This window comes from Chelonia mydas, chromosome 5 (genome assembly GCF_015237465.2).
Source record: "Chelonia mydas isolate rCheMyd1 chromosome 5, rCheMyd1.pri.v2, whole genome shotgun sequence".
Taxonomy (NCBI): Eukaryota; Metazoa; Chordata; order Testudines; family Cheloniidae; genus Chelonia; species Chelonia mydas.
Window position 1 is genome coordinate 122,809,274 of NC_051245.2, and position 24,977 is coordinate 122,834,250.

Consider the following 24,977-nt stretch of genomic DNA (forward strand, 5'->3'; position numbering starts at 1 on the left):
AATCTGGTCAGTCATATTCTGCAATTATACACTAATATTAATAACAGTTACACAATACTATTTTCCTTTTCTGGATAAGCAAAGATGGTGTGGAGCTGACTTTTTCATTTCCGTTCTTTTAAATACAATCCTGTAGTTCTAATTTTGCATAGGATTTTTAAAAGTGTCTTAAACGCAAGTCTCATTTGTGCTCCTAAGTAACTTCTGAGATTCTTACACATATCCGATTGTTCTGTGAAATCTATCCGGGGTAATTATTTGGGTATACACTATTACTACAAGCAAGGTCACAGCTTAGCAAATCCTTTAAGGTGGTATCTCCATTCCTCTCCCCCACCTCCCGACGTAATTCCTTCTTAAATAACCAAGACTTTCTACTCATGGATATTATTCAGGCAGCTCAAGGAGTAGATTGTCAGCAATATACATAAATGACGCACCTTCCTGAAGGTGGACCTGTTATACGCCTGACTGTGCCTGTGTTATTTACAGACTTTTATTTACTGCTGGGAACTCCTTTACTAGCACGAGTGTTGATTATATTAGCCTACAGCTGCCTAAACTGATTCAGATTTATTCAGACGGTGGCCAACATTTCTTGTTAAAGTGAAGCTCACTTTTCAGGGTAAAAGAAACAACAACAACTAAGGAGGAGTTTGTAGTTTTGCTTATTGATCCGAGGAAAGCCGCACAGAGAGCTCTGACTGCCTTTCTTCTAGTGAGGAATGGCCAGTGGTAAGTATGGAATGGGGGTCTTTGGGAGCCTGTTGGGATGTCAGTGGGACGCTTCAACTGGCATGAAACACCCTGACAAACACGGGTGGTGTCAGACACAATGAGTCCTTTCCTTGAGAATTGTGTGCTAGATTGTGACTTGGATTACATGGTCCACAGGGATAAGACTCTGCCCCTCAAACTTTGATTTGCTACCTGGTTGTTGGGTCTGGGGATGCAGGTTTAAGCAGGTGCACCACTCCTCCAGATCAGGTGGGCAGGGCAGGGAAGGCACAGCGAACCGTAACTGAGCCAGAACGTATGGCTGTTGTAGTCAGCTGCTGGGATAGGCCAGCAGAAACTTACAACCCCCAAGGAGCAGGGGCAAATCTGGGAGGGAATTGTGAGTACATGCCTTGGCAGCACAGTGCTTCCTGGGGTTTCGTCTGGAGCACCATAGTGTGCATCATTACCCCTTTTGTCCTGAGCAGGAAGCCATGAATCAGAGACTCCTAGGTTGTTCCAGTTAGGAGGAGAAATTGGTGAGAGTCAGGTATTTTCTGGTGCAATTTTGTTTATTTGCAAGGAATGTGCACAATCTTGTTTCCCTGAACACCATAGGAATCAAACAGCAGGAGACAGTTCCTTTGTTCACTTTTCCAGGCTTGCCCATCCAGCCAGCACTCTGTACCTAGAAAGCTTTTTCTGAGCTTTACCTCAGGGACACATGACGGTGCTGCCAGGTGTCTCCTTGGCTTTCTCTCTCTGCTTCTGGCTTGCTTCTGTCTCACTGTCCCTGGGTGTATCGCTGCCCACAAAATCCAGATTACTGGATGGGATCTCATACCCCCTTTGTTTTAGGTGAGGCTGTTTAGCTGATTCTCACAGCTCATGGGGGGGAAGAGATCCCAAGCATTTGGATGAGGTTTAACCCAACCCGCAACAGCACCATCGCTTACATAATACTGTGCCTAAAGACAGAAACTTGCCTATAAAATATAAACACACACACACACACACACATATATATATACCTGGGGCTGTTAAGGATGAAGCATTTGCTTTGGGACAGTATCCTCTTTTGAATCAAGGAGAATACTGTGCTTGCCTCCTTTATTAGCATTTCTGGAAAGATGCCATTGGACTGGGAACTAATTGTTTTGCAGAGTAGGTGGGTGCGCACATCCTGTTACTGTCAACAAAACATAACCCTCCTAGGCTGGTGCATTGATTATATGAAAAATGTCTTTACCGCTCCCTGGTGCCTGTTTATAACCCAAACTGTTTCAACCTGCCAACGGTCTTTTAATGATCGAAGATGTTCTGGTGAACTGAAACAATGCATGATGCTAATGATAATTATCTTGCATTTATATAATGCCTTACAGTCAAATGTGCCCCAATGTGTATGAACTTTACTATTTGACATTATGTACTATGTCCAGAATTTCAGAAGCATGTTGTCCTCCAGTGGAATGAACCCATTCCATAGCGAAATGCAGTGACTATTTAACAGTGCACAGCAATGCTGAATACCAGTTCAGGACAGGAAGTGTATGCACTGGAAAGTTCAGGTGTTGGGGGGTTGCAGAGGGAGTGTTGGGGGTGGGGTGGGGGTGGATTTAGGTAAGCAGAATGCAACTAACAAAGTTGGAAACTGCTCAGGACAGTAGAGCCAAAACCACTCCTTAATGGTCACAAGTAATCAAAACAGAATTAGTCCCAGAATCATTTTTGCCTGGCTCTATATCTTGATAGAGCACCATGTATTGTACATCATTCAGCTAAAACAAAACCAAGTTGTACCAGAAAGTGCTCCATGTTGCACTCACTGGAAAGGAGGACAGATCCTGCCCCAAAGTAAGATCCTTCTGCACTGTTGCTGGGGTGCAGTGAGGACCTTACTTTGAGGGAGGATCTGTCCTTAAAAGCACCCTAAACAAGCAGCTGAATATCCTATCCTAAATGAGTTGAAAAATGGTGTATTAATTATTATTATTATTATTGTTGTATTGAGGTAGAGCTCCAGTCCCCTGTGCTAGGCGCTGGCCACATACAGAACTAACAGATGGTCCCTGCCTTAGAGACATTAAAAGCTAAATATGGCTTTTGTCAGCTTGTCCTACCTCCCTGGTTTTGGGGGTTGGAATGGGCATTTGTGGGTTGGACAGCAGCCAAGGCTTAGCCCCAGAGCATTTCTGGTTCTTCTTCTTGTGTAATCAGCCATAGCTGAAAGAGCTGGTGTAACTCTGGGTACTGAAAGAAAATGGCTGCCTTATGCAAATCTGGAAAAAAGGGGCTAAAGGAGGGCATGCATAATGTGCCATATAGAAGGCACCTGCTAAGATACTTTTTCCTTGCTTGTTGTCCTGACCATATCACAGCCCTTATTGAATCCCTACACTGGTTCCCCTTTCATCACCACACCAAGCTCTGATCTTGACCTTCAAGGGCCTTAACAATGTTGCCTCTCCCTACTTATCCACTCCTATCTTGTAGCCCTGTGCTCCTGGCAGCTCCACTGATGATACCCGCTTTGGAGATCTGTTTGTCTCCTCTCACAACCGCCTCCGTGCTTTCTTCCATGCTGCCCCCACGTCCTTCCTGCACAGGTCTGCAAAGGCACTGCCCTCTTGTCTTTAAGTCACCACTTGTGGTGAGGTATACGTGGAGTCCTCCAACTAATGCTGACTGGGTCAAGTGGCTGTGAGGGGTGGATGAGATTGGAGAGTGTGTGTGTGATATATCAAAGGTCTTTCAAAATTGAGTATATCTGGCCGGAGCCCTGTCCCCTACCCTTCGTATGTCTCTTGTCTTCGATAGTCTGCGTCTTGAGTAGGGACCGTGTCACACTAGGTGTTCACACAGCGCCTAGCACAGTGAGGCCCTGATCCTGACGGGGGCTTTTGGGAGCAACTGTAATACTACTAAATACTTCTACTGCTACTACTTACGATTCTGAAAGTTATTTTTGGTAACCCAGGCAGTCAGTAACATCCGGTGATGTAACCAAATGATGGCTTGAGCCAAAATAAAGCTAATTCTAATCTTCAGATATGCCCACCCAAAAATAAATAAATAAATAAAAAATCAATGGATGTGCTTAGTGCAAATATGTGGTGTTGCAATTGTTTCTCGTGAAACTAGAATCCACTGCACCATATTTAAACAAAACCAGATCCAATTATACACCCACTCTTTCGATATATAAACATTGCAGGAACCATTAGAAACGCATGGAACATTTTCCGGGTCATTCTATATCTTAGATTATTTTTCTCCCTTTCATCACCCCCTCCTAGGCTGAAATTGTGTAAAGCTTTAACTTCAAAGCCAAATTGTGAATAACATTGGTTTAACCTGAAATTTAAAGCTGGCATTTCCATGCTCTGTAGACAGGGGCTCCCTGGCCTTTTGCTACCATGCAGCTAGCAACCAGAATTTTAATTTTATAAGCCATGGTTGACTAAACCCAGCACTAGGTCTATTAGATATTATTTGATTTGGAATAGAAAAAAGATTTAAAGATACACTGCTCTCCTGTAAACCTTTGTACCTTTTCACACTACTGTATGCATGTCTAGACATTCTGTTCAAAGGACAAGTTCAGATTTTCCCTGATGGATTAAAAAATTGACTCTAAAACTGTTAAATAAACCTATCGGTGATATTCCTAATTTAAATCAGAATGACTGTGTCTAAACAGGTAAATAAAAAGAGGTTATGACTTGAATCATTGGCTATAAAACAAAAGGATTCCTCTTTCTTTTTCCTGGTTTGTCTTCCTAACAGCAACCACACATTCTGTGGCACCAGTATGTTAAAGATGCTGGCCAAAGTTTTCCAAAGTGATTCGTGACTTTGAGGATTCAATTTGATACACCTTAAAGGGCTCTGATTTTCTCAGTGTTGGTGCGCTGAGCTTTGTGGAAACGAAGGAGCTTTAAATTGTTTCAAGTTGGGCATGCAAAATTACTTTTGAAAATCTTAACCGCTGTACATAAAGACCTAATCCTGCATAAATGTAAGTCAGTGGGAGTTTGGCATGGATTTCAAAGGGCGCAGGATTGGGTCCTACAGGAAGAGTGGTTGTTGCATAGATCTCTTTAGATACTTGCCATCTGCAAGTTTAAATGATGCCAAACCTGTAGTAACAATTGTTAATGCTGCTGGACATCTACAAGCCATTCATAATGGAAGCCATCTTAACTGTAAATAAAACCTTATCTCATAGGGTATGTTTGAGTTATACAACTCAAACTGTCTTTAAGGCCAGCCCTTGTCTTTAAAATATCCTCATTTTGGTAGCTCATGCAGTGTTGCCAGCTCTCACAATTTATTGCAAGTCATGTGGTATCTGGTGTTTTTATTTAAAGCTCTTGGAGTCATGTGAATATGGGAGAATCTCAGCTTTCGTTTAATAAAAGTACATTTGTAGCCCTCATGGTTGCAGGGAAAGGCATGAAAATTCTACCAAGTGCATCTTAAAGGCTCAGAAATCAAAAGGCAAATAAAAAGCAACCATGTTTTTATCTTCTGAAAATCTTGTTACTTTTAAGCCAATCTCTTGATTTTTGGGGGCCTGTTTCATGATTTTTGAACCTCTGGAGCTGGCAAAACTGCTGAGTAATGTTGCTAGTCTCTGCGAAATGAATGGGCCTAGAAAACACCCATTGATCTTCAGGAGCTAACCGTCCCACTGCTACGGTAAAATCTTATAACTAATACAAGCGGCCACTACAACCGACACTGGATTGTGAGTCAGGAGCCAAGAGGGCAAAGCAGGCCAGACCCTCTAGGATATAGTCATGGTGCCTACTGGCAAGTGCCAGGCCATCTTTGATAGCTGGGCTGCTATTGGTCAATCCTAGTTTCTGACCAGCCCTGGGATTGGCTGGTAGGCTACTACCTAGAAAAGGTGGAGCTGGCTGCAAACAGGCCTCTTTTTGCTCTGCCCTCCACTGCTATAGAGCAGACGGCAAAGTTTAGTGTCGCACTGAAATTCACCAATGAAAAATGTGGCTTGCAGCACAGCAGGAACACCCTTATTCTGCAGGTAGAAGAAGCAGCTAATACATTTAGCGTGTGTGTGTGTGACCGAGGGGCTAGGAAAATCTGCCTGTAACACCTCAGCTGCTGTGTCTTGATGCTATGAACCCTCAGGAATTAGGCATATGGTAACAATGGAACATGTCCATTGCCACTGACGTTTGTTTTGGGGGGCATGGAGAACTGCCTTTTTAAAGATTACTGATAACAGTAAATGTTTATCCCCTGGATCCTGATCATTTTGTTATGTATCAGGATAAAGACACTTTGGACTTGAAAATATCCATTTGCACCTAAGAGAAAGCTAGCCTTTACAGTACCTTATGAAGTTAGCAATGGAATGTGTTTAGGAAATTGCGTTAAGACTTTTCTATTATAAATGACCCTGCTGTTTAATAGAGTCTCTTCTACAAATGTTTAACTTTTCCTTTGGCTTTTGAACACGCTGACACATGTAATCAAAGGACAGAGTGGAACACAGTGAGAGGCCTCTGTGCTGTGGCGGTCATTGTAATAGCTATTTATTCTTCTGTGTATTTTGTCATCTTTGAAAGGTATTCAGGAATCTCCAGTACCAAATGGCCATTCCCTCCCGGGTAGAGATTTCCTTCGGAAACAGATGCGAGGAGATCTTTTCACCCAGCAGCAGTTAGAAGTGTTGGATCGGGTCTTCGAGAGGCAACATTATTCTGACATCTTCACAACAACTGAACCCATCAAACCAGAGCAGGTACGATTGTGAACCATCAAGCTTTCCAAATGCACACTTTCTGGCTGTAGACACTTTCTTGCAGGAGATCACCAAACACTTAGTTCTCTCGTTCTAAGCAGGAGAACATTGGAGAGTGGGTATCATATCAAACTCTATAGCAATAAGTGCACAGCAGTCATACAGGAGTTTGTTTTAAAAAGATGCTGCTTAAAGGATACAAAGTGTTTGGGGTGTGAAGTTGCATCGGATGGTAGCTATATAGCAGGATTTGCAAAGAAGGGCAAGGTTTTCAGAATTGTGCAGCTAATTTGGGTGCATAATCACTGTGACTTTGCATATAAAGTGGGGTTTTGCACATGTAAATGACCAGTCTGTCATCTAACTGGCCATTTGCTCAGGCAAATACCTGATTTGTGTATACAATTTGGATGATTGCATGTGCAGATCAGTTGTGTAGTTCTGAAAAAATCTGGTCCTGTTTTTAGGAAGATCTTATATTTTCACTCCCATTTTTCACATATGGGCATAAAGCACTTACAGGTGTTGACTTACTCTGTTTGTTTGCTAAGTAGCAGGTTCTCGCTGCTTTTAGGCCACTGCCTGCTATTTAGTCACAGGTGCAGAACGTGTCTTTGCTGGCCTCTGTGTGATGTAGAAATTAAACTATTGCTGGCCGTTCAGATATAGGGTTCACTTGCCACTGGTTCTGTATTTAGCAAAACATCCGATTAATCACTGGTAATCTCCTGCATTTCCACTGTTGAACCAGGGTCCCAGGATGTAAAGATGGAAGGACTGATCTCCCTTGCTTGAGAGCAATGGAGGGATATCCAGAAAGTGGGAACATCCTGGATAAATCTGGGTTCTGGTAGGAGCTCAAGGAATGGAGAAATATGTTGCTATTAGTTTTTTGAGAGAGTCCTTTGCAGTGCTGAAAATTATGTATTATGTTGGAAATCCCATGAGCCTTCGATCACCAGTGTGATCTCTAAATATTGGAGAAGCTTCTGATTGGTTTTGTGGTCGTTGCAGTGTGTACTATTTATGAATGTTGCAACTCTGAACCTGAACTTGTAAAGCCCCTTTCCACTAGGTCACAGTTCATATCCAGCAGTGATGGGGCAGAGGGTAGGAGGCTCAGATCACAATGGGCTTGTTTTGTTCCTAGTTAGAAAAAGCAAACAAGGCTGTCGCTGTGGGTGAGAGGAAAGCAAGCACTGAGAGACTCAAAGAGTGAAATGCCGTTGGGTGCCACTAGATGGTGATTAGTCCATCGCTAACGTCCGTCCGTCGTGGTAACGTGGAGATGCTAGCACAGCACTTGTCCACATTGTCGACTCTTTCCACACTGGCTACATAGAAGTTTTTAGCTGATAGTTCTCTTTCAGTTTCCTTACTTTCACGGGTCGAAAATGATTGAAAAGAAAATGCTGTGGTGGAAAAAGACCGCTTTGCCACCTTGTTGAATCTTCCAGATTCTGAAGGATCCAGCGTCACTCAGAATTGGAGTTCGAAGTCAGAGTACACAGCACGGCAACAAATCTGGGCGGGTGAAGTGTTGTAGGGTACCGAACCCTGGCGGTGGACCTGTTGCTCAGTCTAAGCAGAACAAAAGGATCAGCCCAGGAGTGCTGCTGTGCTATCCTGACCACCACACAGTCAGCTGGCTATGGTGAAGATCGATCGCATCAGATCCTTTTTATCTGTATTTTTGGGTGGCTGGTCCTGCTAGTTAGTCGTGAATTAAATGGGAGGAATGGGCCCACTAATTTAATAACTAAGGCCTGGAACCTCCAAGGTACGTAGGCACCTAACTCCCACTGAAATCTATCCGTTAGGTGTCTCCATACCTTGGAGGTTCTGGGCTTAAGGGCTTGATGCTGTGAGGTGCTGAGCACCTACTGAGAATCTCTGAGTGTCTGTAGCTCCTGTTGAAGTTACTGGGAGCTGAGGGTGTTCAGAACTGCAGAACTGGCCTTCATAGGATTTGATACATTTAATCAAAAATGGAGTTTGCAGCCTGATTGCCTTATAGAGGTCTGAGTGCATTCGCCTGTCTGGGGAAGCTTGGACTCAGGGTTTCCGTTTGTACGACAGGCTGGTCGTTATTTTCACAGCTAGAAGACCGGCAATCCTAATGAACGCTGACGCTATGTACAGTAGATCTGTTCCATAACTTATAGCAGATGGAGCCCGCCTCAGGCCTCCTAAGAGAGGCCAGCTTAGCCCTGCAGACGGGAAGCCCCCCAAAATGGGGAGTTTCTCTGGCTCCAGTCTCAGATCCAAAGAAATCAATTATAAACAAAATGTTTAAGATATTAATTGCTAGAAGGGGAAAACCAGAAATCTCCTGGCAATATATAGTCACAGCAGCCTTAAAAGCCTGATCCAAAGGCCACTGAACTTAATGGAAAGAATCCTGTTGATTTCAAGGGCCTATGGGTCAGGTGCTAAACTAGCAATGGCGGTAGGAATGATTAGCTATTGCTGAGGAGATACAGAAATATGCTATGCAAGTCATTCGTCCCAGAGGTGTGGCATTCTGGCCCATTGTGACAATAAACTGCCTGCTCCCTAACTCAGGTAAATATCCACAACTATCTGCAGCGCTTCCAGTTTTAGTAATTTTACTTAGGCCCAGCCTTTCTTGAGTTCAAGAAGTGGTTTGCTTGAGTGGGAACTCCAGGATTTGGTCCGCTATTCACGCAGGTGAATTACAATTCTCTATCCATTCGAATACGGAGCCTCCCACAGTTCTGCCTTGGGAGCCCCCCATGGGGATTTTCAAATGAGTGGGGAATGGAGTTGTGGTCACGCTACAAAATGCACATCTAGGTTTTGAGATGTTCGGGGCATTGGCGCTTGGGTTTTGGCTCAGCCTGTCGTGAAGAGAAAGGTCATCTGCGACATTTAGAGGTGGATCCTGGTTTGGATTTTGAGCTCCTTCAGAGTTTGTGGTGTTTGGATTGCAGCATGTTAGTTTGGTGTCAGCTCTAAACTGAGGGTCTGCAAACTAATGGCAAAACTCTTCTGTCTGATGCTTGCGTGTGGAGCATGAATAGATGGCCGCGGGAGCTCCATGTGTAGATGAGGCTGAAGATCTTCAATGCAGGATGGAGAAGAAAATTGTGTTTGGAGGTAGCTTACCATGGACTAGGTCTAGGTGTGGTGCAGGGAGCAGGTTGCACTCGCTGCGTGGCTGGCAGTGCCTCTGCCCCATGTGCTCCCACTCTGAAGGAATTCAGGCTGAACTGGTTGAAATCCTTCCACGGGCTCTTGCTGGGACATGGCTCTGTGTATGTGTCAGTGTTATGTCCTGATTTAGGGCGCTTACTTACCTTGGTGAACGCTTACCCAAATAAGCAGTCCTGCTGATGCCTCATGGGCATGCTCCGCTGCCTGTTCTCAGTCTATTGAATTTTATTCTTCACATTTTGTTTTAGCCTAGCGTGGGCATAGCCCATGCCAGCTCACAATGTGCAGTTGTCAGACCCCATAAGCTAAGTAAGATTCAGCTGTGTCAGGACTGGAGCGAGGGACTTCTAAAGGAATTCCAGGCTACCAGAGGCACCGGTACAGCTTCTGAGTCAGTGCTGAAACAATGCCACAGCCTGGCTCTGGAAATGCTGTGCCTGATGACAGATGGTTTAAGTCCTCAGGACACTTTTCACGCAAGTAGGTGTGACAGCATCAATTCCAGCTTCGGTAACTGTGCTTCACCTGAAGTTTCATTTCTCTGTGGTATTCATTTTTGCTTCCTGCCCTAAAGTGTTGTGTAGTTTTTCCCTCCGATCTGCAAAACAGCTGCTGTGTGGTACCCCAGGGGTGATTGCAATGCAGAGGTGGGTAAACTGATTGATTGTGGTTTATACGGAGCATTTGGCACATCTGAGAGACTTCAGGCAGGGGTGTTGTGAAAACACATTCGCTCATGTTTTTGGGGGGTGAATCTAGTGATAAGCACCATAGAAAAGCCCAGGAGGAAATTAATAATTCTATTTCCAGAGCAGGGTTGGAATAGTGTGCAGTAAATAAGGCCTGGGGGTCACACACTGAACAATGAGGAGAAAACAAAATGTTGAATAGCTGTTCATTTAGTGAGCATCATCCAGTCAGTGCACTGAATGAGACAGGCTCCTGTGTCAAATAGTGTGCGATCATATCATTAAAGGTTGTATCATAACACAGACACACAAGGGGGCCGAACTAAGGTTGCAACAGGCAACCTTAGTTCTAGCATTTCCTAACTTTTGGGTGGTTGGCTTTGCAACCTACATGTTCTTTTAATGTACAGTTTTGTATGCATAAATGCATATGTACATATTGTAATGTTAAGGTTGTAAGGTCAAGCACTCAAAAGTTAAGAAATGCCAGAATTAAGGTCACCCGTGAAACCTTAATTTGATCCCCTTGCACATACGCGTTCTGGATGGGGGGAAATGCAAAAGAACCCTTCCTGTAAATATTAATTCCTTTTGTCATTTTGTGCCCTTATGTGTTCACTTTCTGCAAGCATCCCGTGATCAGTTTGCACTGGCAGATACGTTTGGCATAACATAGATTTCATGTATTCCTGGAAACTGAATTTTAAATTCTCTCTCACAAATATTTGCACCAGAAGCCCTGTTGCATTCTTCTAATCAAGAAACAAACTGACACCATCTGATCTTTCTGATCAGTCACAGCAAAGAAACCCAGCTTGAGCTTCCCATATTTCTGGTCCATCGTCAAAGAAAGACGTTCAAACCATCTTTCCCCAGGCTGGGATCAGCAGCTGCTTTTCTTTTTGGTGTCATCTTGGTGTGGGGGCCGGGTCTTGTGGTGAGCTACCCCTTGATGGAGCTTCGTGGGACATGCCGATTGGTCACCCAAGAGCGTCTATCTTCCGAGGGACGGGGATATAACTCTGCTGCTGTCGTCGGGCTCCACATCCCGTTACTGTTCCTAGTGCCACCAGCAGCTGAACTGGTTTTACCTGTACCTGCCAGCAGCCTCAGGCAGAAAACCAGGAGATGTTTAATGAGCACAAATTTATGTAAATTGGATTAAGCCTTACATAGGCTGGGTGGTTGGCCCTGATTACCGCCATCCGTGTAATTGCATGGCGCAATCACTGCTGTCAACAAGCAAAGCTACTGTTTGCACTGGAGGAGCTTATGCCAGGTGCAAACTCCACCAGTGAAAATACTGGCTTTGCCTGTCCGCACTAAGCGCTGCAACAGTGCAGCTACACTGACAGCAGGCCACAGACAGCTGTTCTCAGTGCTGGTCTCCAGTCTAGACAGTGCCTTAGGGTGTGTCTTCACTGCAGAATTAACTCGGCTTTTGCTTAGGTGTTGCCCCAACCTAGCCCCGTCCGCGCACAAAACTGTCTCAGCTGGGCATGGGCTGGTGCTTTAATCTGGACTAGTTGGCCCATCTGGGGCAATAGGCTAAAGCCCTGGTGCTGCTTCTACTCAGCTGGCTCTGCCCACTTTCCACGGAGGACACGGGCTAGTTCCACTCTGTGCTGATAGTCCTCCATTGCCTCTCCACAGTTCTGCTCTAGAGTCCAGAAGGACAGACCAGATCTCCCACTACTCGCTGGGAAAGAACCCTAAAGTGGATCAGCTGATGGCAGCGCCAAGAACCACAGGAGAGCACGTGTGGGAAACCAGACTCTTGACTGGTTTTGCACTGTGGCTGCTCACATCCGAGCTGGGCTAACTTGGTGCTCAACTTGGGTCAGCGGTAACTGCGAAAAATTCATCCTGGTTTCTCCCCCAACCCGCCCATTGAAATTCAATACTTGGATGAAATTTGTCACTGGAAAACATTCCAACCATTTCTATCACTGGTTAAAATGGGACACATTTTTCACCCAAATGTGAAAAATCCATCCCATTTCTGTGGTCCATATTTGAAACAGATGAAAAATGTTGCTGAAAAATCAACTTTGACCAGCTCTGAGGCACTGGAGGTTTGAGGAGATACACGCTGCTTTCCCTCTCCCATCCCAAGGACAGCAAATGGTAAGGGGCATCCCCATGGCCCGTGGAACGAGGGGATCGCTGGGCTAGGCAGTAAGATCTGCGTTCATAATTTTGGATACAAACAACGTGAAACTTGGTAGCTTCAAAACATTTCATCTGAGTTTCACTTTGAGATTTTCATGTTCTTTTGAATTTGAAATGGAAAAACCCGTGGTGCAAAAACCTACCTAAATGTATCTGCAGTGAAGTTCTGTACACTAAGACTACCGTGTTTTGTTCAGGTCTAATCTCGGATCCACACTGTTTTCTAATCTTCTATTTATCTATGACAGCCGTTGTTTAACAGCAACAGCTCAGAGTCGCAGCTGGTATAAATCAGGGTTGCTGCATTGCAATCAGTGGAGCTACTCCAGTTTACATGAGCTGGAAATCTGGCCCAATATATGCACCAGAGTCAGACAACTAGAGGATTTAGGTTGTGAATTTCCTACCATAAATAAATAAATAAATAAATTAAAAAAAAAAATTCTAAACTGGATTTTTGTCTCCATCTTAAATGGATTTGCTGTTACACGCCAAGCGTTGCACATGGGTCCACTCCAAGCATTCCACATGGGTCCAATCCTCATTGAAACCAACAGGAATATTTCCATTGACTTCAACAGGGATTAGATCAGAGCCGCAATGAGGCATAACCTGGTGTGACCAAATACAACGCTATGTAAATCACAGACTTAAAAGAAAACCACTTGTTATTAATAGCAGATAATTCCCAGCACTGTGCAGCAATTTCCCTGTTGCCTTTGGATTGGACGTCATATTCAGTTTGGGATAAAATTTGAATATTTTGGATTTGGATAAGCATTCAGGAGTTTGATTTGTCATCCACATTTTTTAAACAATCAGGTGGAAGGAAAAAAATGAAATTTTATTCAAAATGAAATACTGCTCCTTAAATCTTCTTTGCTTTAGAAAGAATCAGGATAAGGTAGCTGGAGCAAATATTTGTCCCTTGGCACCTGTGCTTAGAGAGGGGCTTAATTCCCTTTGAAAATTTTCAGTTTTCACTTTTATGAATAATAATCTTAAAAGAACCACGTGTCAAGTTGAGAGCTTGTGTTTTCCACTTAAAGGATCTGTACTGCATAGAGGACTCTGCAGTATCCGTAGGAATAAAACCGGTGAAAGAGGGCTGAATGAATGGTAAAATCCTCCTTGTCCAGTTTGAATTTGGGCTTCAGGTATAACAACACACAAGACAATGACATAATGAATGACTTTTTTTTTCTGGTTAAACTGATTCACCTACTTGAAAGTGCAATCATTAAATGAGTACAAGGTGAGGAGCTGATGGCATGATCACTACTTGTGCAAAGCCACTGGACTATGAATAACGCATCCGGGTTTCCTGTTAGAAACTAACTTTTTTGATGAATGATGACTTCTGCCAATCTTATTAGAGTATTAAAGGGGAAAAATGACTAAAGTATGAAAATTCCTTGAATCTCTAAAGTTCATTCCTAGTGAAATTTACCATGTTGAATCATGCAACAAAAAATATAAAGCCGATATTTATTGAAATCTTACTAAAACCTTCTGTGGTCTAAGACTGGACAGTGCTAAAATCATCCCTGGTTACAGTTACACCATCTGGGTACAATCTTTCACTCATTCACCACTTGTAAAGTCTGTGGGCCAAATTCTGCTCATCTGATGAAGTGAGCTGTAGCTCACAAAAGCTTATGCTCAAATAAATTTGTTAGTCTCTAAGGTGCCACAAGTCCTCCTTTTCTTTTTGCAAATTCTGCTCTGTTATTCCATTGCAAACCCCACTGCCATCAGAGGGGTTTATACAGGTGTTAAACTGAGGGCAGGCTGAGTCCCAACCTCTCCTAAATAGTGCGCAAAGGCAATGAGTTAAAACAAAATTAACATCCAGCTAAACTTCTCTCTCCCTGAAGTACCTCCCTGCAGTACCCCCTGTGCCTACTTTCCTATTCTCTCTCAATAGAGAGCCACTCCCAACTTCTTTGTATCCCTTTTGGAGTTAACAAGCCACAACTTACCACAATACTTCAGTAGCTTAGTACAGGTTTCTAATGCCCAATGAGCCACCCCAAAAGCCCTGCCATTGGGAGAGAACTGAGAACCAAATTTGGGCTATTGGGGATACAAGGTGTTGGGATCACACTTTGCCCAGCAGGACGCAGCTATCAGAATGCAGTCACCTCAGAGAGTTAGAGACTCTACTCCGACCTGTGCTACTGCGAATAATTGTTTTCCCTTCCTGGAAACCAAAAGAAGCTCATCATGATAAAATATACTGAACCCTGTCTGAAACAACTGCTCTTTATGGCCCTGATCCAATGCCAGTTAGAATCAATGAAAGACCCCATTTGGTTGCAGTGGGCATTGGACTGGGCTATCTGAGGGCTAATATTTGCTTTGTACTTCTCCATAATATGACCGTTACACCGGATAGCTTTTACAGCCAAGCAGAGCATCCTGGAAAAGTGTAATAGATGGCCATCCAGTATACAGTAATCAGCAGGATTTAAAACATCTTCTCATGGAGAATAAATACTGTCTCATTTCATCGTTTGTTGTTTGAGTTGCAATTGTTCTTATCCCTGAAAAATGGCAGTGGAATAGGAGGGGTAAAAATAACCTTGGAGGAAAACAGATTTAGAAAGCAGTTTCTCTCTCAAGTAAAACTACCTTTGATTCTGTCTCTAGTTTTATTGCAGGGTGGTGGGGTGGAGGAAAGCAACTCTTAAATCTGGCACAAGAAAGTACATCAGGAAAGAAAAACCTTCCCCTATTTACTCTCAGTAGACTATTAAACAACACCAGGCTATTAATTTGGCTTTTGAGTCTTCACTAAAGCCCATAAAAGTGCACAGTTGTCAAATGGAGTTCATTTTAATTTCCTTTCAATCACAGTAAATTATTCAGGTGATAAATCAGCTGGGGCAGCCTCCTGGCTGTAATAGAAACCCTAATTCCTGGCTAATTATCCAGCCCATTGCTGCCAACAGATCAATACCACTACACAATGGAAAAGGGCTAAGGGCCTGCGATGGGCAGAGGCAGAAGACAGCAGCTGGGAACAGTGACATGCCTGTGACCTCCCTCGAAGTTCAAAGGTCGCAGGAGGCTAAACTGTGCAAAGGGTCTGACCCCTGACTCTTTTTTTTTTTTTTAAAGGAATGCATCCCCTTCCAGTAACTAATTTATCCCCAGACTTGCAATATTTTGCTGAGGCAATTATAGCATTGCAATTCACAGCTTGTCCTTCTGCCTTTGCCTTTGTTACTTTGGCTTTGCTGGCCCGTCGCTACTTACAGGGAGCTAATCCCGCAGTTTGTCTGAGTGTGTGTATGTACCAGAGACAGCCCCTGCTGGGTTCTTGTCTGGAGTGGAATTCAATTTGCCTTTCCAACTATATAAATGAGAGTAAAATATACTTCCTTTTCCTTTTGCTTACCATGTGTAAGACCTGGGGCAGGACCGCCCTCTCTTCAGAAGGATTTGAGTCATCCATTTAAATCTCTTGCACTTGTGACTGTGCTGTTCCAAAGCAAAACAAAAGGTGGCCAGTTAACAAGGTGGGGCCTGGTTTGACCTTTAGGTTATATTAGAGTGGATGGCCTGGAAGATAGCCCAATGGTACAACTCTGAACTGCCATACGGGAGCTCTGTGGTAGGGGTGAATCCTGTTCATGATATCTAGCTACTGAGGCTTTTAGGGAAAAGTAGTGTGGCCAGCTCTGGGCACAGAGAAACATGTGTTTTGTAGTGTTCAAAAGGCTCCATCAGGCTAGTTAAAGAGCAGTTTTGATTGACTCTGAAGGAATTCCTGTCCAGTCGCCTTTGATTGGCTAGATTGTGGCTTTGAGAAATAGGCCAAGAGTTGAAGTGGGGGGAAATAGGATGCAATGCATCAGGACTTGATTCAAAGTGCATTTCAGCAGGGGCGAGGGCAGTAATTCCTTAGGAAGCGAGGCAACCCCTTGCATTATTATCTCTTTCAGCCGTTGGCAAAACATGGCTGTTCAAAACCTGCTCCTTGGATAAAGACCTCCAAGGATGGAGATACCTAACCCTCCATTTTAAGAGTTTTTTTTACTTTCCTCCTCACTGCCCCTCCCCCTCCTGAAAAATAATCCATGTAAATGTATTTTTACGGCTGGGGGGAAGCCAAAGAGTCTACTCTAAAAAGCAGCTAAACAAATCTCTCCTGCTAGAAGCTCAAATGAGATGGAACCACCACAGTTTGACTACTGAGAGTGAGGAGAAGGGTGTGGTCGCCTTATAATGAGGGAGCAGGGAAAGTGATTGTAGCAGACATTTTGATCAATGATAATTACTCCTTTTGAACTTCTTTGTTTCTTTAAGATGGATGCTTCTTGTGATCTCGTAAGTGTTCTCTTGGTTATGCGTCCTCCTCAGGCCAGGTTAGTGAAACCTGTGAGTGCTCTGTCTGTGGATTTCCTCCCCCCCCCCCCCACGGATGAAATATTCCTGGCCATCCTCTTTTCTTTTAAATTGTCAGGGTGAATTCAGCTAAATATCTAGTGTCTATCTTGATTGCCACTCCTGTCTTCACACTTCCAGTGTTCCTTGTAGGTCAATGTGAGTCAATACTTCCTATCACCGTTGTCTCAAATAATCAAAATGACTTCTGCTGTCAGCAAAAATAAGTTTTTTTTCATTGTTCTGGAAATATGTGATGGATATTATCTAGTCAAGACACATCATAACTGGACTCTTCAGTTTCAAATAGAGGTGGTCAGTTTTTTCCATTGGGGCAGTTTTTTCCCTCAGAAAACGCATTTTTGTAGGAAATGAAATATTTTAGGGAATGTGTCAAGTTCAATTAAATTTTCAGTGGGAAAATGTCTAAACAAACAGGCTCAACTTTCTCATTTTGGGTCAATAATTCCCATAGTTCTGACCATTGCCAATAATTTCTGAACTGGAATGAAAACAAATGTCAAATTATCGAAATCTCTGGTGGAATGGAAATTTCAGTTTGTGCTCAGCTCTTGTTCTGAACCTACCAGGAGCTGAATGCTCAGAATTTCCATGGACTTCACAGGGAGTTGAGTGCACCCAGCACCTTGGACTTGGCTCAATAGTCAAAGATCCCTATTCTCTTGCACTGTTATTATTTGTTTTTATAGAGTTTAGAGGGCTCAACCGACATCAAAGGCCCATTGTGTTAGGTGCTGAGCATGCACGTTGTATGAAAGAATCCCTGCCCTGACAACCTTACAGTCTCAGTAGGTGGGAGAAAGGAAGTATTATTAGCCCGGTTTTACATATGGGGTTGAAGCACAGAAAAATTGTGACTTGTCAAAGGTCACAGTGGGAGTCTGTGCCAGAGCTTGGAACTCCATCCAGATCTCCTGACTCCCAGTTTCGTACCTGAACCACAAGACCACCTTTCCACTCTGTGGGTGAAGGGAACGTTGGTAGCTTTCTTCATTTTGCACCCTAAAGACATGCATCTTTGTAGAGAGAGATGAAAGGAGATACCTGTTGCTGTAACAAAAACAATTGTTATTTTTAGCTTTTAATTCTGCCTATTAAAGAGGAACTGCACAACTTTTTTTAAAAAACAAAAAATGAACAAACCACCTCCCCTACCCTCCTTTCTGACCAGTGGACTTTTGTGTGTACATTTTCCAGGAAAAAAGTGTCTTTATTTCCCATGCGTTGCGCCTTGTTGTGACATGTCATGTTGGATGGTGGTCAGTCACATTGTGCTGTGTTATGTGACACAAGGTAACAGTGTGACTGATGCTACTCAGTGTATTGCATGACAATTGACTTTGGTTGCTGAGAAATTTCATGGAAACTGCAGCTGCAGAAACCCTACAGCTTGCTAACAGGAGTCAGAAGTAACTTTTCTATTTCTGAAGGACTGCCACTACCTCTGCAAAGGGTGCTCTTTGTTATCCAAAGCAGCTAATGGTATTTCTGATCTTCCAGAAAAAAAGGGAAATGTATTAAAAGTTTAAGAACGTAAGGGATATTAAAATAACCTTATTGTAACTAGAACTGGGAAAATAAAAATTTGGCATCTGAACCAAAAAATCTGAAAAAATATTAGTTTGGGGATTATGCAAAATAAAATTTCTTTTTTTCTTTTTTTTCTTGCCCAAATGAAAAGCCAAAAAACCCCTTCATTTTGGGTCATTTTGTTCAACCCAAAACTGAATGTTCTGTTTTGTTCTCGGGTTCTGTTTTTACTGTCTCCCTTTTGTAGATTTATTTTGTCATTTTTGAAACTCAGTGTTTCTACTTTTCATTTTTAAATTTAAAACACTTCTACTTTTTTGGAATTCAGCTGAAAAAAAAGGGGAGGAGGAAACTATTCTCTGAATTTGACCCAAATCCACAGTTTCAGTTGACCCTAAACTGCATTTTTTGGCTCACAACTTATTCACCAAAAAGATTTCCCCAAGCTCTAATTGCAACACAAATGGGAAAAATGACAGGGTAATCACAGATAAGGCTGTAATATCCCTCGCTGCTGCAAGAGCTTTGGGGTGAGATTCTGTTGTAGGTTCCCAGTATTGTGAGTGTCCCAGAGCCTTCTCCCCTCTCATGAGCAGATAGAGGCTTGGGGCTCTGGCTCCACCCCCTAAACACAGACAGGAAAGCTGAGCTGGTCTGAGGGGACAGTACCTATACCTGTAAAAGGCTGCCCTCACTTATTACTTACTTCCCCTGTGCAGCAAGGGGGGACCCATGAAGACTCCTTCCATGGGAGTGCAGCAATGGCTTAAGCAAAGGCTCAGTCACCTTAGCCCGAAGAAGAAGGGACTGATGGTTTATGTCGTAACTTTACAAATTCTCTTTAGGCCCCACTAGAGCAGTATTTAAGTTCTGCCCAGGACCATACCACTAGCTGCCTAACAGAAACACAATCAAATAAGATCATACTTAGGCTTGGAAGAGTTAGATTTTTATCAGGTAAATGTTGGTAAACATGAATTTCACCATGTACACCACAACCTGCCAAAAAAAATGTTCCATCGACCACCTGAATTTACCAATAGGCAAAGTAAGAAAAATGCTGCATGAGAACTAGTTTAAGTTTGATGTAAGGATATTTGCTTTGTATGCTTTGACAACTTGTGTTTTAATGGTTATAAAGCTTTAACGTTTGGAATCTTGACATCTACTGTCATTAAATAATTATTGTCTGGACTCTCCTGTAATCTCCCGTAACTGTGACAATGTCAGTCGATTAAAAATTGAAATATATGCTTAAAAATAAACATAGATAATACTTGTTGAAATTATAAATGCATAAATCTAATTCTGCCACGTCTCAATATGCTGCATACATACACCTATGTGCTTTTACCTATTTTTTCCCACGAAGATTGTGCCCATTGTTCATTTTATTCATTTCACAAACTGCATTGAAAGTAAAAGTGTTTCACTTTTAAACTTGATGTAAAAAGAAAGATATACCTATTTCAGATTCTAATCTGTGACCCATTGATTCCAGTTATTAAAGGTTTGCAACGATGTAAGTGAGATGAGAATTTGTTTCTAGTATTTCTAGTAGAGTAGGTACATAGAATCTTTATCAGTGTCCCAGACTATAAGAATTCTAAATATACCCTATAGCACACATTGCAATATCCTCGCGGCACTAGTTCTTTCTGGGTACGTTGGACTTGGATTTAATTCCACTATCACACAACCTGTTACCTAGGTTCTCAGCTGCAGTAACTACAATATCAAGCTACAGCATTTTAAACACCCTCATCGTCTCCAATTTTTCTTTGTTTCTTTATCTCAGGCAGACTATGATGGGCCACAGTGCATCTCCTTGCTTCAGCCTCTAAGGTATCACACAGAAAGGAATAAAAGAGAAACTTGGTTATTGCCGCTTTCACTAGTCCTAATAGCTGGGGTTGTGCAAATTCTTCTTGTTTGAGGAACAAAACCGAACGGTGAGAAAAGCCCCACCTATCTGGTTCTGCTGCTGTTCTACCCTATGCCAGTGAAAGACAGCATAGCAGCTGCGGTGGATGTCCGCATGAGTGTTGTCCAGACAGCTGAATAAGATAACTAGGGGGTATAGATTCTTATTGATAGATTCTTACACTGTGTCATTGCCATAGTATCTGATCTAGTCTATTGTAGGATATTAACTGTCTGTCCCTTCCGTTGCTTATGAATGAACTGTCAAGAGATCAAGAGTTTTTTAGAATAAACAAGACTTAAAAAAACTTTCAGTACTAGTTACTTCATAGAAGCAGCTGCAGTGACAAAGGCGACCTTAATTTATCCATCAACTGTTTTCCTCTTGCTTTATTATGTTTTCCTTTCCAGGAGTTTTTCTGGTGCTTGTATGTTGTTAATCTGACATGTATATGCATGTCAGGCAGAGACATGAGTGGGTGCCTTTTTTTTTTTTAAGTCCTGAGTGTTTTTGTTTTTTTCCAAAGCAACTAATGGTGCACTTCAGAAGAGTGCACTTGTATTTTTTAAACTATGGCAAACCAAGAACTGGTGATGCACTACAGAAAGCCCTGAGATAGTTATTTTTGAAAGTATAATTAGGGTGACCAGATGTCCTGTTTTTAAAGGGACAGTCCTGTTTTTGGGGACTTTTTCTTGTATAGGCGCCTATTACCCCCCACCCCCGTCCTGTTTTTTCACAGTTGCTATCTGGTCACCGTACGTATAATCCACTCTCAGTTTTTTACTGCTTTTTTCCTTCCTTCCTGTTCTCAGATATCCCTGTCTGTGGAAATATAAATTCCCAGGAAAAACAGTTTCTGCCTGGTGCTCTCTCTCCTTTGCCCTTACTTTCTCCATTTCACAGGTTGTCTCTGCACTAAAGGTTTTTGTTTGTTTGCAAAACATTTCCACTGTTGCTGTCACTAGTTCTATCCCTCTGGAGGCAGCACCAGTCAGGGCCCTAGTGCAGATTGGGTCTCAGGTTACCACATGTTCCAACCATCATGTTGTCTAAAATGACTCGGAGGGCGCTGTGGCTAAAATGTCAGCAGCTGCTAGCACCTTGTCTCCAGTAAAGCTAAATCGCTGGTAGCAATTGTCGAACATTTCTGGAAAGAAGGAGCATAGTGTAGACAAGTTCTGGTGTTCAAGCATGCTTGGTGTAGGCTTGTAAACACTTCAAAGACTAAAATTACCCCTGAACTGTTTCTTAACATTCCTAGTGTTGAACTACTGCCAATTTAGATTCCCAGTGATGGAACTATAACGGAGCCAGGGTGTTTGTCGTCGTCAGCAGTTTTATGACCATGTCTCCTAGCAGGGTTAGACACTATGATGGTAAAAACACAGGTGCTTTCCTATGCTAGAGCTTCCATTGTTTCCACAAGTGGAGCTGCATCCGTGATACCATTGTCCAGAGTTACATTAGGAAGACTCCGCTCCTATTTCCATCGGAGACGTCTGAATTTCCCTGGGGTTTGGTGGCGGGACTTTTGGTAATTTAATTAAGCTTTCTGTTCATCATGTGTTTCACTGGAGAAAGGTGGGTTTCTAGGTTTGGGGACAAAGACCACGTCAGTGCATTAAATGGGCTTTAGAATAAAAAAATAGTTTATTGTCTAGGTGGGGCTTTCATATCCCTGGCGGAGCTGCAATTAACTGCCCATCAGTTCAAAACAAGTAATGAGCAATAGTCAAGCAAACAATGGACTCTGTCCAGGAACTGAAGGAGAGCACTGATTTACTGACCATTCATCAGATTTTCAATATGTCAGAGCATAATATATGACTAAGATGAGTACAATATGATTGCTGAAACAGTTTCTGTTCCTTTGAAAATAACAGTCAGGGAGATCATCCATGCAATTTACAGTATGTATGCAATGCCCACCACTTGGGAAAATACACACAGAATTGTCTGAAGTTGGCTTGCTATGAGAATACAGTAACACAATGTTGCATAGTAGCATCACTCACTACAGGTTTGTGTAATAGTAATATTGACCTACTTCCTGCTGTCTGTGTTAAACCTACAGGAGAGTGAAAGAGAAATCTATAAGCAAATAAACTTGCCTGTTGACTTGTTCAATGGGCTGCAGTGATAATATGGGGTCTGCTAATTTAAACAGAAAGCCCTTGCCTTCCCGTGCACTTGGGTAACAGGAGCAGCAAGAAATACTGCTTTTAGTTCAGCTAATGGGTGAATCCTACAATATTGCTCCATATCATAACTTTGCAATTATCCTGGCTTTGCTTTGAATGGAGCACAATAGAATTTCCACCCTAAATTACTCTTATTTTCAAGAGACAATACCTTTTATTGGACCAACTTCTTATTTGCAAGCTCATTTTGTCGGCATTTCCCATATTTATGAGGCAATTTAAACACCAGAGGGAAGTATTTTAAATATATCCCAATATAGCCTGTAAACTGTGGGCATCTCGATGTGCTAAATGATTTGAAAGGTAATTCCTGCTGTTGGATGTGTCCTTCCTGCTTTCCTGAGTGACAGCATTGTACAGTTGCACTGGAATGGAAAATGCTAATGTGGTGATTGTATGTGGGGAGGAGGGCGTGTCCCCTGAAATATACAAATATTTAGGGGCTCTTTCTGCCTTTCCAACTCTGAACAGACCAAGGACAGTTCCAACACATGAGTCTTTAGATGTGGTGATCAGGACTAGATACCTCAGAGTCCCTTTGCAACATCAGAGAATGTTTGCAGTATGTAAGCACACAGGGTTTGATTCAAAGCCCGCTGAAGTTAATGGAGCAGGCTCACACTGCTGGTCATTTAAAGAAGTCAGAATCTCCTAGGTATCATTACATGGTGTGAATTGGAAAACCAGTTTCTCCCTTTACTCTATATAGGAAACACATGCTATCGGCATACCACTGCATGCTATAGCACCGTTTTGTCAACCCTTTCTCACTGACTATTGTATTGCTCACTCTGCTATGTGAGAATGTGGGGGACATAAAAATACAATAAAACCAAGTGGATCCATCTCATTCGGAAGAAGAACCTCAGTTACATGATTCCTCATTTCTCATGTAAATAATGAATAACAGGATAACAGACTTGTATGGAATGCAAGAATAATTGGGTCTGAAATGAAGTGAAGTCCCATGTACAGAGGGGCAGCTGAGCAAGGATAGCTGGTAGCATCTCCATTTTCCCCTTAAAATGTAATGCATGATGAGATTAAAGCACTGATTAAAAACCCAGAGAACTTACGTTTAGTCTCCTTCCTTGAGTTCTGAGCTCTGCCACTGTTGTCCAAGGGCAGTCTGGGAGAATCTCTCAGGGAGATTTCCAAAGATATAAAGGAGAGTTAGGTACTCAACTCGTCTTGGAAGTCAATGGGGAATGCAGGCTTAACTGTTCTCTGGCTTGGTTGTCTTATCTGTAAAATGGGAACAATAAGACTTGCCTTCTTTACAACGGTGATGTCTATAAATCACTTGGAGATCTCAGGTGGAGAGTGTGGTAGAAAAGTAAAATATTGGATTTTCAAATTATTAGAGAGGGTTTAACACAATTGAGCTGACTGGCATTGCTGTTATTTTTCAGAGGAAGCTCATCAGTCTGCCCAAAATTTAGGGGGGGTCACTGGCTGCTTGTCACTGAATGGTAGAAAAAAGTATTCTTAAAATAACGTATTTATTTGACCAGTCAAACAGAGCTGGTCGAATAACACACACATTGTTCATTGATTAAATTACGGCATGGGAAAAGGTAGAATGCACCAAATGATATGTGGCAAATGTTTTTCAATGTGACCAACTCCCATGGTTTTATTGAAAATCTCCCAATATTTTCTTAAAATCCCAGTTTCCAGAATCATGTGATTAGCTAAGAATCTCCGCTTTCTTTAAAAGAAAAAGTAACTTGCTTGCCCTTATGGTTGTGAAGAAAAGCTTGAAAATGTGACCCAACTGCACCCTAAAGGCTCCAAAACCAGAGGGCAAACGGAAAAGAACCCTGGATTTATTTGTTTGTTTTCAATCTCACAATGTTTAAGCCACACTCGTGAACTTTGGGGGCCTGACTTCTGAATTTTGAACATTTAGCATTGGCAGTCCTGTGTTTTCAATGAACTGCATGTGTCATAATGGCAGCTGTCAGGCTGGATGAAGGCTCCTGTTAGGATTGTATAGAACTGTTATATTCCATTCAGTGTTCCCATGTATTTAAGTATATTAGTAATTTGAAGTACTCTACGTACTAGTACTTTAAATATGCTGCAGCTACTGCTAGTGTTTAAGTACATTTTAAAGGTACTTAAAGCACAAGTAACTTTTTTTTCTTATTTGCAAGTACTTTTTCAAAGGAGTTTTTTGAAACCATCACAGCCCTCGCAACTGTCCCGGATTGTGGTTGGCCCCTAGGGCCCATTGTCCTGGCTTGGGAGCTTCAGGCCCTGAGGTCCGTCTACCACAGTTCTTGTCCGTTGGCCCTGTGGTTTGCACCCGCCCCCTTCACTTCTGATTGGGCACTGCAGCTAGGGAGACTTGTGAGTCATTCCTAGGCCGA

General features: G+C 42.6%; 1 protein-coding gene across 5 annotated transcripts in view; it reads left to right on the forward strand.

Moving 5' to 3' along the window:
- PAX5 (paired box 5) overlaps nt 1–24,977 on the forward strand; it is a 238,027-nt gene that overhangs the window by 78,424 nt on the left and 134,626 nt on the right. For all 5 annotated transcript variants that reach the window (XM_043546339.1, XM_037902197.2, XM_037902200.2 and 2 more), the window contains one exon: nt 6,318–6,493. In XM_043546339.1, the coding sequence (XP_043402274.1) occupies nt 6,318–6,493 (176 nt within the window). The remainder of the gene's footprint in view (nt 1–6,317; nt 6,494–24,977) is intronic.